Source organism: Sarcophilus harrisii, chromosome 2, assembly GCF_902635505.1.
Source record: "Sarcophilus harrisii chromosome 2, mSarHar1.11, whole genome shotgun sequence".
Lineage (NCBI taxonomy): Eukaryota > Metazoa > Chordata > Mammalia > Dasyuromorphia > Dasyuridae > Sarcophilus > Sarcophilus harrisii.
Genome location: NC_045427.1, coordinates 218966159 through 218985537, shown reverse-complemented (window position 1 = coordinate 218985537; position 19379 = coordinate 218966159). Strand labels below are relative to the sequence as shown.

At 38.7% G+C, this 19379-nt stretch overlaps 1 protein-coding gene across 3 annotated transcripts in view; it reads left to right on the top strand.

Annotated features, from left to right (window-relative positions):
- The window catches only part of FAM178B (family with sequence similarity 178 member B), a 171026-nt gene that overhangs the window by 150350 nt on the left and 1297 nt on the right, over window positions 1-19379 (top strand). For all 3 annotated transcript variants that reach the window (XM_031951489.1, XM_031951490.1, XM_031951491.1), the window contains exons 16-17: window positions 18124-18201; window positions 18982-19134. In XM_031951489.1, the coding sequence (XP_031807349.1) occupies window positions 18124-18201; window positions 18982-19134 (231 nt within the window). The remainder of the gene's footprint in view (window positions 1-18123; window positions 18202-18981; window positions 19135-19379) is intronic.

The following is a 19379-nucleotide window of genomic DNA, read 5'->3' as shown; positions in this document are numbered from 1 at the left end:
TCCTTAAGTACACTTAGGATGACTCTGCTTATACAGATAGCTTGCCAAACTTTCTTTAGATTGGTTTTACCTTCTATTGTTTCTCTTTGTTTTATGAGACAATACTGCTCATAATCATCTGTCATCTTTCTTAGTAAGATTTTACAAAATAATTTATATTCAAACCTGGTGTTTCCTTTGGCAGCCATCTCCCCTGGTTTAGCAAGTTAAGTGTTTGCTGAGGCAATTTTTTTTTCAGGCAATTCTTTCTTTCTTTTTTTGTGGTCTTGTAACAATTAATTTACATTGCTTTTTACTATTGGATGAAATTATAGTTGATATTAATGTCATCTCTGTTGAGTCTTTCCCATTTTTATTTTTCAATATATTATTTAAATTATTCATGGTTAAACTTTTCAATTGTATACCGTACAATTATATATTTTTCCTTATTAATATTCTTTCTTCTTGTTCATTATAAATTCTGATTGTAGCTATAATGACTTGCTGTTCTGATCTGACTCAGGGATAATTCTCATGTCCATTAAAAAAAAATCTTCTGTCTTAAAATTACAGTTAATTTCACTCTTTCTATTTTTTTGTGTTGATCATGTCTAACATCTAGCAATTTTTAAATTTATTTTTCATTTAATATTTTATTTTCCCCTAATTATGTGTAAAAAAAATTTCAACATTTATTTTTAAAATTGAGTTACAAATTCTTTCTCTCGCTTCCTACCCCTCTCATTGAGAAGACAAACAATTTGATATTGGTTATACATGTGTAATTATGCAAAAAATCTCTGTATTAGTCATATTATAAAAGAAAACATAGACTAAAATAAAAACCCAAAGAAAATAAAGTTTAAAAAAAAGTATGCTTCTGTCTGTATTTAGACTCAATCTGTTCTTTCTCTGGGAATGGACAAAATTTTTCACAATAAATCTTTCAGAGTTGTCTTGAACCATTATACTGCTGACAATAGCTAAGTCATTCACAGCTGATTATCTTACAATATTGTTGTTTTGATGTGCAGTGTTCTCCTGGTTCTACTCATTTCACTTTATATAATATGTTCATCTAAGTTTCTCCAGATTTTTTATCATTTCTTACATCATAATAGTATTTCATCACAATCCTATGCCACAAATTGTTCAGCCATTTCCCAATTGATGAGCATCTCCTCAAGTTCCAATTCTTTGCCTTTAGAAAAACATCACTATAAATATTTGGTCATAGTTCCAAATTGCTCTAAATAATGCTTAATCAATTCACAACTCCACCAACAGTGTATTAGTGTCTTAATTTTCCCACATCTCATTCAATATTTATCATTCTCCTTTGCTGTTCTATTAGCCATTCCAATAAGTATGAGGTAAGTATGAGGTAATACCTCAGTATTGCTTAAATTTGCATTTCTCCAATCAATAGTGATTTAGAGCATTTTTTCATATGGCAATAGCTTTGATTACTTTATCTGAAAATCAACTGTTCATGTTTTCTGATCATTTGACATTTGGGGAATTTGTTTAAATTCAACTCATTTCTTTACATGTTTATCAAAGAAATTTGCTTCAAAAACTTTTTCACAATTAATAATTGCTAACTATTTCTGTCCATTCTTCCCTACCCCCCATATATTCTATTTTCTCTCTCCTTTCTTTCTGTCCCTTCTTAAAGTGCTCTGCTTTTGACTTGTTTGTTTGTCCTTTGTTTTTGAAGATGACCATGACATCAGGGAGGGGATGCCATGACATGCAAGTGAATTGGATTGAAGTGAAGGAGGCTGGGCAAGGTCTCCTGCCTCTCCACAGCCATCTGAGTTCAGTGGCCAGATGTAAATCAAGAAAACTAGAGGTGGCCCTAGATGAAATTAGAGACCTCAGTTTGACTGAGGTCTCATCCACTCAATGATTAAGACAAGGTAGAAATTGAGGTAAAAGTATCTCCTCTTTCACCTAAATTAAAAAAAAAAAAAAAAGAATGCCTCTTCAATCCACCTTCCCTTCTATGAGTACACATACTCCTCCTTCTCTTACACCTTTTCCCTACTATTTTCTTGTAGGGTATGATAGAGTTCTCTACCCACTTGATGTGTCTGTTGTTCCCTCCCTGAGCCAATCCTGATGAATTCAAGCATTCCCCAATACTTCCTCCATCTTTCCCTCAATGTAATAGTTTTTTCTTCCCTCCTTTTTGTTTGATATAATCAAAATTTTCTATTTTGTAGTCAATAGTGATCTCTAGTTCTTCTTTGGTCATAAATTCCTTCCTCTTCCACAGGTCTGAGAGGTAAACTATCTTCTCTTCAATTTATTTATAATCTCTTCTTTATGCCTAGATCTGAACCCATTTTGACCTTATCTTGGTTCGGTGTTAAGTGTGGGTCAATGCCTGTTTCTCCATACTGATTTCCAATTTTCCAGAAATTTTGTCAAATAATGCTTCTTATCCAAAAACTGGGGTCTTTGGGTTTATCAAATATAGATAATTAAAGTTTTGGCTGTTTTGTCCTTTAACTTAACCTATTCCATTGATCAATTCTTTTCTTAGCTAATACCAGATGGTTTTGTAACCGCTGCCTTATAATAAAATTTTTTAGATCTGGTACATAGGCCACCTTCATTTGATTTTTTTTCATTAATTCCTTGAAATTCTTGACCTTTTGTTTTCCATATGAACTTTGTTTTATTTTTCTAGGTCATCAAAATGTTTTGGGGTCTGATTGGTAAGCACTAAATAAATAAATTGTTGGTAGTATTTATCTTTATTTATTTGCTTGAAATCCAAGAGCTTTTTTTCATTGATTAGATCAGACTTAATTTGTTGAAAGTGTTTTGTGTTTCTCATAAAGTTTCTGATTTTCTCTTGGAATGATTCCTAAATTTTTATACTATCGTATTACTTTTAAATGGAATTTTCTTTGTAACTCTGTTGGATTTTTGTTGTGATATATAAAATTTTGATATTATGTGGGTTTATTTTATAACCACAACTTTGCTAAGTTGTATTATTTCTAATAACTTTTTTAGTAAGAATCTCTGGGGTTCTCTAAATGTACCATCCTATCATCAGCAAAAGGTATAATCTGGTTTCCTCATTGCCTTTCTTTTCCTTTTCTTTTCTCACTCTTATTGCCAAATAGCATTTCTAATCAATATTAAATAGTACGTGATGAGGGGCACCTTGTTTCTCCCTAATCTTATTGGGAATGGTTGGTTTGTCCCCCCATATGATGCTTACTGCTGGTTTAAATAGATCTACTGATTATTTTAAGGAAAAATCATTTTTTCCTATACTCTCAAATTTTTTAATAGGAATGGATGTTGGTTTATCAAATCTTTTTCTGCATCTATTGAGATGATCCTTATGGTTTTTTTAATTTGGTTATTAATTGGCCAATTATACTGATAGTTTTCCTAATATTAGAACCCCATTCCTGGTATAAATCCTATTGATCATGTGTTTATCCTGGGGATGATTTTTGATTTTTTGCTAATATTTTATTTAAGTTTTAGCATCAATTTCATTGGTTGGTCTATAATTTTCTTTCTCTGTTTTCAACCTACCTGGTTTAGGTATCAGTACCATGTCTGTGTCATAAAAGAAATTTGGTAGGACTCCTTCATTCCCTATTTTTTCAAATAGTTTATAAAGCATTGCTTCCCTCCTTTTTGTGAGATAAATCACCCCATTCTATCTTTCACTCTCTCTTTCAACCAGTTCATTCCTCTTTCTCCCCCCTTAATTTTTATTTTTAAAGATATCATTCCATCATATTCAACTCATGCCTGTGTCATTTGTCTATATATATTACTTTGGGCCCCAATAATGGGAATAAAGTTCTTATGAGTTGCAATATCATCTTAAGTGGAAATAAACGTTTTTTTTTTTTTTTTTTTTTGCCTTTTTTAAGGTTTAATGGGTATTTCAGTTTTCTTTTAATTTTTCTTTTTAATCAGGGAATGTTTAAAATTTTAATTTCAAATTAAAATAATCCAAAACTTTTTTTGAAAAGAATAACTTAAGTTTTTTGAAGGTAAAATTTTGGATGTTGGGTGAATTCTTAATTTTGCTTCCCAAGGGGAATTATTCATTTTATTAAAATTTTTTATTTGTTGGGGAAGGCCTACCAAACTGTATATCTGATTGTTAAGTAATAAGATTCTTTTGTACTACAATATTTCTCCCCTTTTGCCCGTGGGGTTTTCGGAAATGGAAATAAAATTTTAAAGGAATTTTTTTTATTTTTTTTCTTTCCGGCTTTGTATTTTTAAATTTTCTATTTATTCCCTTCTTTTTTCAGGAAGTTTTCTTATTTCTTGAATATCCATTCTTTTCTCCTTTATCTTGTTTTTCGGAAATTTTAATTTATTTTAAATTTTCTCCAGATCTTTTTCCAATTTTTAATTAAGAAAATTTTAATTTATTGGTTCTTCAATTTTTCTTTTGGTTTTGTTTTTTTTAGCTTTCTGGAATTTTATAAATTCCATTTTTTATTTTTTAATCTTTTAGGAATGTTTTTCTTTAATTTTATTCCCCTCTTTCTTTGGGCATTTTCTTTAAAGTTTCTTGAAATGGGTTATCTTTTCCCATTTAAATTTAATTTTTGTTTTCCAGACTTTTCCTGGTTTTAATTTTTTACTTCTTTTTCATTTTTCCCTTTTTTGGGTTTTAAAGTGCTATTTTTTTCAGTAATTTTTTTTTTTTTTTTTTTGGTGTCTCCTTTACAAAGTTGTTGACTCTCTTTTCATGATTTTCTTGCTTTGTTCTCATTTCTCTTACCATTTTTTTCTACCTCTCTTACTAGATTTTTAAAATCCTTTAAAAAGTAAGGATTCTAAAGTAAGGCTCTTCTATGGTCTGAGCCTGGTTTGTATTTTTCTTGGAGCCTTTGGACTTAGGGATGCTGACTTTACTGTCTTCTTTGTCACTTAGTAACTTTCTATAGTCAGAATTTTTTTCTGTTGTTTGCTCATTCTCCCAGACTATTTCTTGATTTTAAACTCTGCTAAATGGGGCTATGCTTCTGGGAAAGAGGGCAGGCACACTGTCCCAAGCTTCAGGTTCTATCCAGTGACACTTCTAGGGACCTGTAAGTTTCCAGTTTTTCCAGGGTAGTATGATTTAAATAGAGATGTGCTTTACTGCTTTGCAGCAGCCTTGTCCTCTGGTCTGCTCTGAAATTGTGAGGACAGTCCCTGTTTCCCTGTGACTGCAAGCTCTGATGTGCTAGTGCTCCTCCTTGTCCTGGGACTGCCACTCAGGACTCTGACCTGGATGCAAGTATGGGCAAAGCAAGAGTCCTGCCCTGGTACAATAAAGAGACCCCTGTAATCTCCTTTTGTCCAGATATTTGACCCTCTGTGTGCTGAGAGCAGCCCCTACAGCTGCTGATTCATTTACTTTGGTTTGCTGGGGCCTAATCTATGGTTGCACTGTGTTCCACTCTTACTCCAGAGCAACAGACCTTACACACCAAACTTTTAACTTGTCTTAAGCTAGACAATCTCCTGCCCTTTTGTGGATTCTGTCCCTCCAGGATGTGTTTTAGGACATTATTTAAAGGTCTTTAAGGAAGAACTCAAAAGAGTCCCTTCTTCTCTCTGCCACCTTGGCTCCATCACTCCTAGCAATAAAAAGGGGAAGCTTCTGCATAATCTATGTCTTGGTCCCTCTCATTTCTTTTACTTGAATCATCTTCACATTTATATAGCACTTAATGTTTACAAGATGCTTACAACAACTATATGAAATAAGTAATTATATAATTATCACTATTCTAAAAACTGATTATTTAAATGACTTTAACATTTCAATGGTTTAAACTGAGGAAACCGAGACTGGGAAAGATTTAGTGATTTACCCTGAATCCCACAGGGAGCAAATATCGGCGTCAGCCTGGGGCTCACATACATCTTCTGCCTCTGTCATTCTTTCCACTACAACATAACCTCCACTGAAGTAGTTGAGACAAGTGTGAAGGAGGACCTATATTACGGTGGTTTCAGTGCGAATAGAAAGGGAGGGAGAGATGAGGGAAACATTTGGGAGGGAGAATAATCCAAGAGAGACACATTTGCACACACACACACACACACACACACAAACACACACACCCTTATTTTGTTCTTAGACACAAGTAGAATCCAGTCTTTAGCCTGGAAGTTAGTAGAGCAGCGTTTTCCTGCTCAGCCCCACTAAAGGGTCAGGGTCTCTACATTTAGCCAAAGTAGCAGGAAGAGCCGGCTAGCCCCTCGTCCCTACAGGCTGGGGGGGAGGGGGGGACAGGAAGGGAGAGAGGAAGGATGGCCTGGGTGGGAGCTTTGTGGCAAGTCCCAAGAACACAAACTCAGATTCTCTCAGCCCAGCAGGATCTTCTGCAGCAGCTGAGCAAAGGGCAGAAGCAGGGTTTGGCAGGCCAGTTTTTGTTAGAGAATTCAGCAATTAGCACCAGCCCTGAAGTTGGGAGGACCTGAGTTCAAATTCGACAGCAAAAAAAAAAAAAAAAAAAAAGGCAAGAGAATTCAACAGTTTAGGTTCATAGGACCACATATTCAGACCTGAAAGGGATTTTAAAGAGCTTCTAATCCAATCCCAATGTTTTACAAACTTTTAGGTTACTTTCCCCAAATCATGCAGATCAGGATTTGAATCCAGGCCTATTGATTCCAAATTCTTCCCACCTGTTTAAGTTTCCCCCTTTCTGAGAGAGTAAGCTTCAGGTTTAAGAAGAAAAAATTGAATCTTAGCAAGAGACAGTTACTTGTTCAGTCTCAAATCCCGAGTCCATAATAAGACCTGGATGGACCCAGCGGCGCAGGTTCCCCTGGAAGGCCCTCTGCGTTCCCAGCTGATGTGCTGTGTCAGACCTGGTGACAGGCGTGGGTATCTCTAGGAGGGCTCCCACCAGTGTCAGAGGAGACTCATGCATCATTGGTGAGCCTTGCCAGCACGAGGAAGGCCACAGGGTGTTGCTGCCATTAAGCGGACATTCCCAGCAGATGTTCCGGAAGCTGTGTTCCAGGCCAGATGCTGCCAGGCTGTTTCCCATCACCCTAGGGCCGCCTCATCCTACTCTGTATCAAAAAAATCGACCCTCTCCTATCCCTTGAATGGGCCACGGATTAAGCCTTCTGGGATTGAGCTGCGGTGGGGGGCTGGCTCCCTCAGCTTGTCCCATTGCCTTGTCAGACCTTCCCCCGGGGTTTTCCCATTCACAGTTTCCCCCCTTCCTACTCCCCTAACCCCTACCCCCCTCGCTGCTGGGTCTTCAATCATTTGAATAGGAAGGAACAGTGTGTCATCCTGCCTCATTTCCTGGTGGCCCTGGGTTACTCTCACTTTATCTCCCTCCCCCACCTCACTCTGGGATTTGTATCTGATAACAGTTTTCAATTAGTCATTTCCAAAGTCAAATCCTCTATGAAAGGACTTTTTATTCTTTTTTTTTTCTTTTTTAAATCACAGACCTTCCCCTTGGGCAGTCTGGTAAAACCCACAGACCTCTTCCCAGAATAGTATTTTTTAAATGCATAAAATAAAATATATATGATTATAAAAGAAAACACTTATATAGGAATACAGTTATAAAAACATATACTAAAAAAAATGTTCTCAAGTTTCTCCTTTTCACTGGAAATACTGCCTGAGTGTCTTCCATCTACTTCTTTATCTCCTACTGATACTGAAAGATGGAGAAGAAGAATCTCATTTATGGAAATAATTTTTCTGGCCAGAGCTAAAATGAGCTGGATGAGTTGGGGATGCACAGTATAATTTGTTCATTAGAATGATGACAAGAAGCAATCAGAGACAGTAAGGAGGGAAAAAAATAGAGGGAGAAATCCCAGCGATAGTAAGTGGAAGAATAAAGATGGGGATTTACCCTAAGCAAGCACCACCCCTTTTTCTTCCTTCCTGGAAGGACCTGCCAGGCCAGCTTCCTTCTCCAGGCTGAGCCTTGGCTTGTGGCCTTTAAGCTGTCCGGCCTCTTAGATTACTCATTATTAATTGCTGCTGTTGTTATTTGCCTAGTGTGTGATGCTGTGCTTAGGTCTTGCCCTTAGGGCCTGAAGGTAGAAAATGACATTTCTCCATGGCCCCTGGGAAGAAGATGCTCAGATCTCTCCCTCTTCTTCCTCAAGATGGCATGTGAACCCTTCCTCTGCCGGGCCTAGAATACAGGAGGAGGAGGAGTGATCATTATCCAAACAAGCCCGTCTGGTTTCAGTCCAGATCCAGATTCTGGACCAAAATGGCCCAAGGAAGTATACTCTAATAGGTCACAGCCGGTGTGGAAAGCATGGATTAGTTTTAGAGCTAATGTGAAGTTTTGGGTCCACTCTTAAGCATCTAGTGAAAATCCCTCATAAGTAGACAATCCCTCAGCTGGCTTTTGATATATTTGAGATATATCTGAGGAGGGCTTGGGCCAAGCTTGACCTCCAGGTCTTCAGTTCTAAGCAAAAAGCCAATAATCGAGACTTTATGTTGCCTAGCATTCATCCCATTATGCAATTATCTACCTAAAGTTCCCTTGCATTAGGATAATCAAAAATAATGAAGATCATGTTGAGTCCTGTTTGCCTCAGGTAATAGGGTTGGGACACACTGTATCAAGGGTGTGCTGGATGACATGCTTTTTAAGTTTAATCTGAATTATTAATATTTTCTCTGTCATTTTCTTCAGTCTAGATAGTCAACAAAACGATAAATCAAACGCTTGTTCGTAGTGTTTGTTAATTTCCAAGGTGTAAATTTAAAAATTGGCTCTCAAGGGCCAGAATAAACTCCAGCACACTTCTGGTTTGTTCTCTAGTACAAAGTCATCTTGGGAGGGGAACTGGTGGTCTGGTGGATAGAGTCTTAGAATCAAGAGGACCTGAGTTCAAATCTAACCTCAGATAGTTACTAGCGTATGACCCTGGGCAAGTCACCTAACCCCATTGCCTCCACAAAACAAAACAAAAACAAAGTTATCTTCAGCAGTCAGCACCCCAGTACATCCCCTTTCCCCCAGGGCATTCTTGGCTCCCGTGTTTGGGCCCCCTAAGCTTTGTCCATCTGCCACAAAGATGGTACAGAACTGGGAATCAGATCTCAGTCCTCTGCGTCTAAATCTAGTTCTTCTTTCCTACTGGGAAGAATCCTTAATCAGTGTCTGTATTCCTTCTCTTTTACCAGGGTGGCAGGGGCCAGCTGGTGGGAGCCCTGTGAGCTGTTCTTGGACCAGGGGCTGACTCAGCCAGTGGCAAAGGCAGCTCTGCTGGAAAAAATACAGCACTGTTGAGTAGCATCTTCCATGACAGTCTGTGAGCTGGGGTTTTCCTTGTAGCCAAGTCCCTCTCTCCCACTAGCTTAGCAGCTGTCCTAGAGCTTTTCTGGAATCGATCCACCCACCCCCAACATGGAGAGAGCAGCAATCCTTGTACCCTTCTGGCCAGAACAAGATGGAACAGCCTTGAGCTAGTTAGCAGGGGGGATCTGGTAGTAAAACGGAGGTTTGGGGGTTTGTTTGTTTTTCATAGGATTGTGTGAAGATTAAATACTTGTCTCTCACAGGGCCAGGGGAAAAAAATGCTTCTACTATGGAAACTAGCATCGTTTTGGTTAGATTCATTTAAAGTGATTTTCACATAAAAATTACTTTCTCTTTTCTTTTTATTCCTGCCTTGAGCACCCATGGCAAGCTGGCTTTTCCCCTTGGCATCATCTGGAGGGAAATTTTGCAGATGGAAAAGCATCTTGGGAAATGTCTGTCCATCCACTTTTCCCATCTGGCACATGAATCACTCTCGGACTCCTTCCCCAATCTCACTCCCTCAGATAGATTTGACTAGATTTCAGTGGGTCTTTTGAACTCCCACTGTGAATAGACCACTGTGCTAGGGATTTTTTTTTTTTTTATGAGATATTAGGGCAGCAGGGAGGGTAGGAACCCCACAAAGTAAGATAAGATTCCTGACTTTGGGAATGTTACAGTCTTGTCCGTATTGGGTTTAGACATGTCCTTTTCCTTTCATCCAGATTCTGGGACTCCCCCAGGTGCTCAGTGAGGTTCTTCATTTACTTTGTCTATTCCTTGGAACTTGCAGGCTCTAGTCCTATCTTTTAATCTTAGTTGTTGGAATACTTATATTTCTTGAGAGTAAGCTGAGCCGTCTCTGCTCGTAATCTCATTATTTTGCAGCAAGAGAAGGAACAAAAGTAAGAGATTCCTTTTCTAAGTCTCTCTGGAGTAAAAAACAAAACAAAAAACAAAACCGGGGGCCTCCACTCTTATTTCTCCTCTGGGGTACCTCTCTCACATGCAGTTATAAAGGGGCGCAGAATAGTGGGATGTGCAAGCAGTCTGCAGCCACATGTATTAAGTGCCTACTGTGTGCCAGGTACTGTGCTAAGCACTGGGATCCCAAATGACAGTCTGTCCTCAGGTAGCTTACAATCTAATAGGGGAGACAGCATGCAAACAAATGCATGCACAGCAAGATAACTGGGAAATAATCAACAGAGGGAAGAGTAGAATTTAGAGGGATTGAGGAAGGCTTCCTGGAGAAGGTGGGACAGGAACAGGCTTGCTGGAGTTCACCAGACGGTCACCACAAGCCTGCAGCAGGAAATGGGACTTGCACCTGGTTGTTTACTTGTCTTAAGGGACCCTCCCTCTCCCCCTTCCTACTCCCCCCCAAACACATGCACATACACACCCCTCTGAGATGTTTTTCCTGGCTCTTGGAAGCCTGCCTGCTATACCCCAACAGCCCTGGATGTTACAAGAGGGAGAAATCATGCTCCGAATCTCACAGGGGCCCAGAAGTTCTTTGCCAGGGCTCTCTATAAATGATAAGGCTAATTTTTGTCTGTCTATGTTTACTCCCCTGAAGTCTTAACCTATCACCGAAGCCTCAGGGAAGAGGCCCCAGTCCTGATTTTTGAGTTTAGTTTTAAGTTCTAATTAATTGTGTTTTGCCACATTGCTTGGGAGCAGGGTGGCGAAGGCGCCTTTCCCCCTCAGAAAAACCTTGGAATCTTGCAGAGTTGCTCCAAGCCTCCACGAACGCCCTCCTGGTCAGCACATAGATTTTTTTTCCAGAGAATAGCCGCACACAGGAAAGCATGAATAGGGCATTTGCTAATGATTTCCTCCCACTCCTTCCCCAAGCAGAACTAAAAATCGTGCCGGGCTTTTCTTTCCAGATATGAATATGTGAATAGGACATAGGAATAAGATGGTAAACCCTTCCAAGAGCACGTCTGTTTGTGGTTATGAGCAAGTTCATCTTTCTGAGCCTCAGTTTCCTGATCTGTAAAAGGGAGATAAGAATATCTAGAGTATCTACCTCATAGGGCTGTTTTGAGCATCAGATGAGGTAATGTTGCTTTGTTGATTACTCATTTCCAACTCTGTGGCTCCAATTGGGGTTTCTTGGCAAAGATACTAGAGTGGTTTTGCCATTTCCTTCTCCAGCTCATTTTACAGATGCAGAAACTGAGGAAAACAGGGTTAAGTCCAGAGTCACAAAGCTAGTAAGTGTCTAAAGTCAGGTCTGAACACTTAACAGACATAAAACCTTGCTTATGATAAAATACTGACAAAGAATTGACTTACCAAGAAGTATACAAATTAAATTATGTTTCCATTTTGGGATTGGGCTCAGGAAGTAATGGGGAGATAGACTCATGGGTCTATATTCTGTTTTCTGTATTTTTATTCTATTTTGTGTAATAGTTATTTGTGTCTCATTTTAGGACAGAGGCTGTATATTTTTTTGGAGTGGTGGAGACAATTGGAACTAAATTGGGCCTATAGTCAGACAGTTTGTTAATGGCAGGGCCTCTTAATTCCTGGGGTAGTACACTGTGTCTTAGATTGTTTTTTTCCCCAATACCTAACTCTCTGCTTTGAATATAATGGATTTTTAATTAACATTAGTTAAATCTTATTGAATAATATTTGACTTGATATTAGAGTGCCCTCCTTACTTACTTTAATGTTTGGAGGTATGGGAACTGAGAGGCCCTTGGATATAAGAGGATTGCTGTTCTTCCCAAAATGTTAAATGTTCATTCATGTTTGGTGAAATGACTAGATCTCACCCATGACGAACTGAGTAGCATCGACTTTTGCAAGGAAAAGAGAGCATCAGAAATCTCACCTCAGAAAGACAGCTGTGGAGTTGGAAATACCAAAGATCTCCCCTCCTGCCCCAGCCCTGGCCCCCTCACATCCCAGTGGGGGACAAACCCAAAACAGGCTCAGAGGTTGTTTTCTGAAGAGGAGGAGGGGCAGGATGTTTGCTAATAAATTAGAGGCAGGAACAAGAACAAGAACAGAGCAGACCCCTCTCTTTTTTCTCTTATAGCCTTCAGCCTCAGGAAAAAAAAAAATAAGAAATACATCAGAACAAGGAACATTTGGAAAGCCAGATACTTTTTTGGAATAATCAGGCCTGGCTCTGATGAAATTGTGCCAGGGCCTTGGAGTTAGACACAGACAACTGAATTCAATTCAACAAACATTTGCCAAGCACCTACTGGGTGCAAGTCATTTTGCTGTGTCATACAGTTTGCCAGCAGCAAACCTGTTATAGCTGGGAGAGAGAGAAATCCTTTTATAAAAACAAAAGATTGCCCCTTTCCAGGAATTAAAAACTCCTGGGAGCAGGCTCTTCTGCAGGAAAGACAGCTCACCTGAACCTGCAGCAGTCTGGAGTCCTACTTCATTTTCTCTCTGCTTTAACCAGACCAGCCAGCACAGTGAATTCAGGCACTTTCTGGGTGTTTGTGGGATACAAATAGAAGAGAGGTTTTATTTAGTAAGAGACTGCTTCAGAATAGGATAAAACCATACCATGGAATCAACTAGTCTTGTCTTTTTTCCTCAAGCTGTCATGCTGTAGTGATCATGAGAAGTCTCCAAAAAGAAGCAACAGGTGATCTTCAGGAGGTTTAGATCTGAGTTAGGCCAGCCAAAATGTGGTGTTTGTAAGATCATGTGGTAGTTAACAAAAAGAGCTTTATTTAGCTATAGCAGAAGGATATTGGACAAGGATAGGCACGGAGAATGCCTTGAGTTGGTTTGGTGGAATGAGGCTCCCTTGCCAGGGTTACAGTCATGATTCTCCAGCCAGGTATCAGATGGCCCCTGGAACTCCTCATGGCTGCCTTGGTCTCTCATGATGAAGTAATATCAAGAGCCTGAGCCTTTAACTCCCTAAGCCAAAGACATCTTGAAGAAAGTCTTAATACCTTAAAAAAAAGTAGCCTAACTTACCTCTGATGTCTTTAATGAGGGATGGACATGGGGAAGGATGGGACAGTGGTGTATTAATATAGTGTTCCTGTCACACAAGGTTTCTTAACTTTTTCTGTATAATAGACCTAGTGAAGCCTGTGAAACTCTTCTCAGAATGGCATTAAATGTACACTCTAAAATGCATAATATCAGTATTCTAAAGGAAACTAATATTGAAATTCAGTTATCTATATATTTAAAATATATATGTATAGAATATATAAAGTAATATACATTATACACATTTACATATGTAAATATATGTGTGTATGTATATATATATATATTTGGTTTTAAATAATTATGTGTATATATATATATACATATAATTATTTAAAACCAAATATACAAGTCCCCAAGTTTAAATATACATTATACACATTTACATATGTAAATATATGTGTGTATATGTATATATATATATATATATATATATATATATATTTGGTTTTAAATAATTATGTGTATATATATACACATAATTATTTAAAACCAAATATACAAGACCCCAAGTTTAAAAAATTTAGATTCTGCCTCCAGGGAAAATAATGAGTCTGTCTTTGGAGCTTAAGGTAAGGAAGATTTAAAACTATACTTGACACTGTAACAATAAGTTTGGGCTTTTAACCCATCAGAGGGCTTTATCTCTTTCAGAGACTGGATTCACCCACTTCTTTAGAAAAAGTAATGTGATGATGATAAAATTTAATAGGGACAAATGTAAAGTCTTGCACTTGCAAAAATAAACTGCACATATATAGAATGGGGGAGATGAGAGTGTCTAGAAATCCATGTGAAGAAGTTGTGATGTGGCAGCCAAAAAAACCAATGTGATCTTCAGCTGCATTAATGGAAGTAAATTCAGTACCCAGGGTGAGGAAGGTGCTGGTCCCCTTGTTCTCTCTCCTAGTCAGACCACATCTGGAGAATTGTTCAATTCTGGGCACTACTTTTTAGAAAGTACATCTACAGCTTGGAGTATATACACAGGAGGGCAACCAGGAAGAGGAGAAGCTCGAAACCAGGCTGTATATGAATTGGAATTCCATATGTTGATGGAACTTGGTGGGTGTGGGGGGACAAGAGAGTAGTTTTTAACTAGCTAAAGGACTATGCTGGGGAAAAAAGAGATTGGGCTTGTTTTGCTTGGTGGGAACTATGGAGAGGTAGGCTTCTGGTCAATATGGGGGAAAAAAATTGTTTATTGAGCTAGGGGAACAGTGGATAGGCACTGGTCCGGGAGTCAGGACCACCTGAGTTCAAATCCAGCCTCAGATACTTACTCATTGTGTGACCCTAGGCAAGTCATTTAATCCTGATTGTTTCCAAGCAAAACAGAGCTGTCCAAAAATGAAATGGGCTGTTTCTGAGGGTATTGGGGTCCTCATCACTGGAACCTCATTTGTTGAAGGCGTTATGAGCTGGATACACGCGTCTGTTGAAGTGGATGGCCTTTGAGGTCTCCTTGTGCTCTTTGTACAAGGTGACCATGTTGGTGATAGGTAGAAGGGAGACTTTGGGGGCCTACTAGATTGACAATTTTGTTCTAGTGTGATCATCAGCAAACTATAGTAACCATCTTAGCTCTCCTGTTGGGCAGAGTCAGTTTCTCTCCCACCCGTCAAATTCAGGATTATTTTCTTCTTTAATTTCGGATATCCTTGGGCAGCTGGAAGTGCTGGAGTGAAGAGAAGTGAAGGGAATAGATCTAGGGAAGAGCCCACTGGTGGGTGAAGGAGTAGGGGCAAAATTATTTCAGGGTTTTTTTTTCTGACTTATTTTTATCTTTCATGGTCTTCTATCTGTCTCACTCCCTATACTTTAAATACATAAGAGCATGGATTTTTCCAAGCTTTGGAGGCAGTTTATCTGATAAGTTGAGTTATTTTGATTTTTGAGGTGATAGAATTATATCTATTTGGGGTTTTAAATTTTTTTCTTTGATCAAAGAGAAGCAAAGTTAGTTGACTGATTAGGTAGGAATATGAGCAGAATACCCCAACAGTTGCTGCATAATCATGATTGCCTGAGACTAAGCCTGGGATTATAAAATTAGTGAATGAGTTTAAGCCACATTGCCCAGGTGTACAAAATCCACAATAGTCCTGGCCTTCTGATCTAGAGAGGACCATGGGTCAAGTTAAGCCTGGAAGAAACTGTGACTGGATTGAATAGCTTAGCTAGATTTAAGACCCACCTAGTCCAGGACTGGGCAGAGTTTTGTATTGTTTTTAAAATTCTCCCTCTATTGAGCTTACCCAGTCATATTATTTCTGAATTTGGAGAATCTCATTTTCTTTGTAAATTCAAAAAAAGATTGTCTTCATAATTACATGAAAAATAATGAGGGAAAGGGGAGAAAGGAAGTGGATACCAGAATGAGGCATTAGGGCATCTGTGACAAGAGAAGGAGGAAAGTAAATTAGGAACTGGATGTAGTAGATCTCCAAACCCAGAGAACAGAAGAGTCCAGAAGGGTTAGTGCTTTGGATTGGAGTTGAGACATCAGTGGAAGGCTGAAGTCTAAGATCGTTTCCTTGATTCAGTTATAGTATATATGTATATGTATATATATATATATACATACGTGTAGTATATATGTATATAGTATAGTATATCTCAGTATACAGTATATAGTATCAGTATAGTATATCAGGATAGTATAGTATAGAGAATTGACTTCTATTAGCAAAGTTAAGAGCCCATAGCTGAATCCTTTGGAGCAGGGGTAGGGAACTTTTTTTCTGCCAAGGGCCATTTGAATATTTATAAAATCATGTGAGAGTCAGCAGTCTAAGATAGTTTACTTTCATTAATTATAGTATTATAGCACACATTTATATATGTAGTATATATGTATATAGTATAGTGTATCACATATATCAGTATACAGTACATAGTCTCAGGATAATATATCAGGACAGGATAGTAAAAAGAATTGACTTCTATCAGCAAAGCTGAGAGCTCATAGCTGAATCCTTTAGAGCAGGGGTAGGGAACCTTTTTCCTGCCAAGAGTCATTTGAATATTTATAAAATCATTCAAGAGTTCGTACAAAATTGTCAAATGTATAGAACACAAGCTGAGGGAGATTGTTACAACTAGTTTTCAGCTCCAAACTTGCCTGACATTGCCTTAACAAATTATTTCCCTGTCTGTTCCCCACCCCTACTTTAGAAGATTACAGATTTAGAACTGGAAGGGATCTTAGATACTTCTTAGTCTAACTCTCCATTTTACAGATGAAGAAACTGAGGCAATTGAAGTTAAATGACTCGCCAACAGTCCCACAGCTAGTATGTGCCTGAGGTCAGATTTAGGCCTGGTGCCCTGTCCACTGTGCCACCTAGCTGCCTTGTACCAGCTGGAAGGGACCTTAAAAGCCATCCTGCAAAGTACTCTTCAATAAATATGGAAACTGAAGTATAAATATATCTAAATATTGGTACTGCTCATTGACTCATGTCCTTCCTCTGCTGCTCTTACCTTATGTATCAGTGTCCATCTCCTCTTGCCCAGTAGACTATATAATGCCTTGAGGAAGGGGCTATTTTGTCTTTGTTCAATATCTAGCACCCAGCAGGCTTTTAAATTGGCTTCACTATCTATTCCTTAAAAAGGGGTCTACAGAACTTATTGGAAAGCAGTCCATATCTGCCCTCCAAAAATTTATAGTCAGGGGAGACAAGGCAGATGAGTTCCTCTATTTTCTTTTGTAATAGATTTTTAAATTCGGTTTTATTTTCTTGGAGTTAAGAGTATAGAGATGGTTTATGGCGTATATTTAGAAGACTATAGAGCCATTATATCTCTACTCATAAAAGAAAAGATTTGAATCTTTGGAAGATGGGAAGGAAAAAAATTACTCAATGGAAAAAAAGCTGGTAGAATTTGGGTTTGGGGATGTCTGGGTCAATCCTTCAGGTTCCTTGCAAACTTGGGTAGAAGCAGGCTTCCAGTCTTACTTATCTGAGTCTTATTGGAGTTTTCCTACCTTGGGAGCTGCTGTTTGGAGCTCAGTGTGTGATAGAGCTTGGGCCTTAAAACAAGACTCCTAGATCTTGAAGGTATAAATTAAAGCGTGCTGCTCTGTGTGTGTGTGTGTGTGTACACACATTTATAGATATACACATGTGTATATACATACATCTTTATATGTCTGTGTCTATATTTACATGTGTCTATATATATCTATATATTTGTCTGTTTATATTATATATATATATATATATATATATATATATATATATATCTCCTGCCTATCTATCTATATCTAGTAACTAGGTAATGCAGTGGGTAGAGTACCAGGTCTGGAGTTACTAAGACCTGAGTTAAAATTTGACTTCAGACACTTACTTGCTAGGTTAGTGATTCAAGGTTAGTCACTTAATCCCTATTTTCCTCAGTTCCTCATCTGTAATATGGTAACACATTGGAGAAGGAAATGACAAACCACTCTTATTATCTTTGCCAAGAAAACTCCATGGTCAAAATTCATAGGATCATGAATGGTCAAATACAATTAAATCAATGAACAATAAAAACACGTGTATGTGTGTGAATTTGGACGTGACTAATCTGGGAATTTGTTTTGCTTGACTATATTTGTAATGGGTTTTGTTTTGTTTATTCCTATCTCAATGGATAGAGGATTAGGTGGGAGGTAGAGAATTCAGAACTGAAAATAAAATAAAATTGAATTTCAAAAAAAGAAAGTTAAGAAAAAAAAAAAAAAGAGAATCCTAAAAAGGGAAGAAAAAGCTGTAAGAGGGGAAAAGTTAGGGGGAAATCCCTTCCTGTAAAGTCCCTACTCATCTACCCTTCTAATTCAGTGCTTCCTTAACAGGTCTGCTATCTGTGCCATAGCCTCCTGACGATGGCTGGCATGGTGGTTGGCAGTCAGAGCATCACTACAGATAAATGGGTGAGTGGGGAGCCATGAGGATGGAGGGGAGCTCCTCTTCTCTTCATCTGTTTAGTAGACCTGGGGCGACTCTGATCTTAGATGGAAGCTCAATGTAAGGGAACTATAAAAATTGTGTGACTGAGTCAGTCATAGCTATGCCCTTTTACCCTTTACAATTCATTATATGAAGTTTTCCTAACAAGAAGATGACAAAGTCTGTGGCCATGAAGGTGAAGGAATACTGGATTTGGAGTCAAGAAGATGAATTCAAATCTAGCCTCAGACAGTTACTAACTATGACCCTGGGCAAGTCCACTTAAGCTCCTTATTTGTAGAGGAAAAATAATAATAGCACTTACTTCCCAGGTTTTTGTGAAGATCAAATAAGATAATACATGTAAAGTATGTTATAAAGTGCTTTATAGATTTTAGCTATTATCATTTCCCTTCTTTGTTCCTCAGTTTCCTCACAAGTAAAATGAGAGAGTTGGACATAGTGAGCTCTAAGTTCCCTCTAAATCTTGCTCCTCTGACCTGGGACTTAACTTACCTCCTTATTCCATTTTCCCCTCCCTGTTTCCCCTCTCTGTTCTGGACAAATGATTGTGGTACAGCTGTCCTTGCTAGCCGTGCCCCATTCCTGAAGGCTTCCCAAGATTGATTAGAAAGGATTCTTTAGAGATATTTTCTCTCATTCTATCTGACCACATTCTGACTTCTTGCATCCACTCTGGTGTTCTGGGTCTCCCACATCCCTTCTCTCCACCCCCACCCCCCCTCATTTTCTTGTCTTCAAAGGGTGAGCTGCAACAGCTGTGTGTGCAGTTGGAGAGACAGGTCACCACGCACATCCACGAGAGCCCGCAGGCCATGTATCGGACCAAACTCAAGGACCTGGCAGCCCAGACGTACATCCGCTGGCAGGAGCTCCTGACCCAGTGCAGGCCCCAGGTAACACCCTTTGTAACTCTCATCCCAGAGCCTGGGTGGGAAGCAGGGGAGGGGCCCAACTGACCAGAGCCTACAGCCTGCTCCACCCTAACTGCAGCTGCTAGAGTTGGGAGGGCAGTGGAGAGGAAAAAATGACTGGCACTCTCACCATCATTATTTTTAAAATGTGTTGGTCACCCAGTTTTTGTGGGAGTGATTGAATATGCCTTTTCTGATTTAAAGGGAGACCAAGTCTTGGGGAGGGG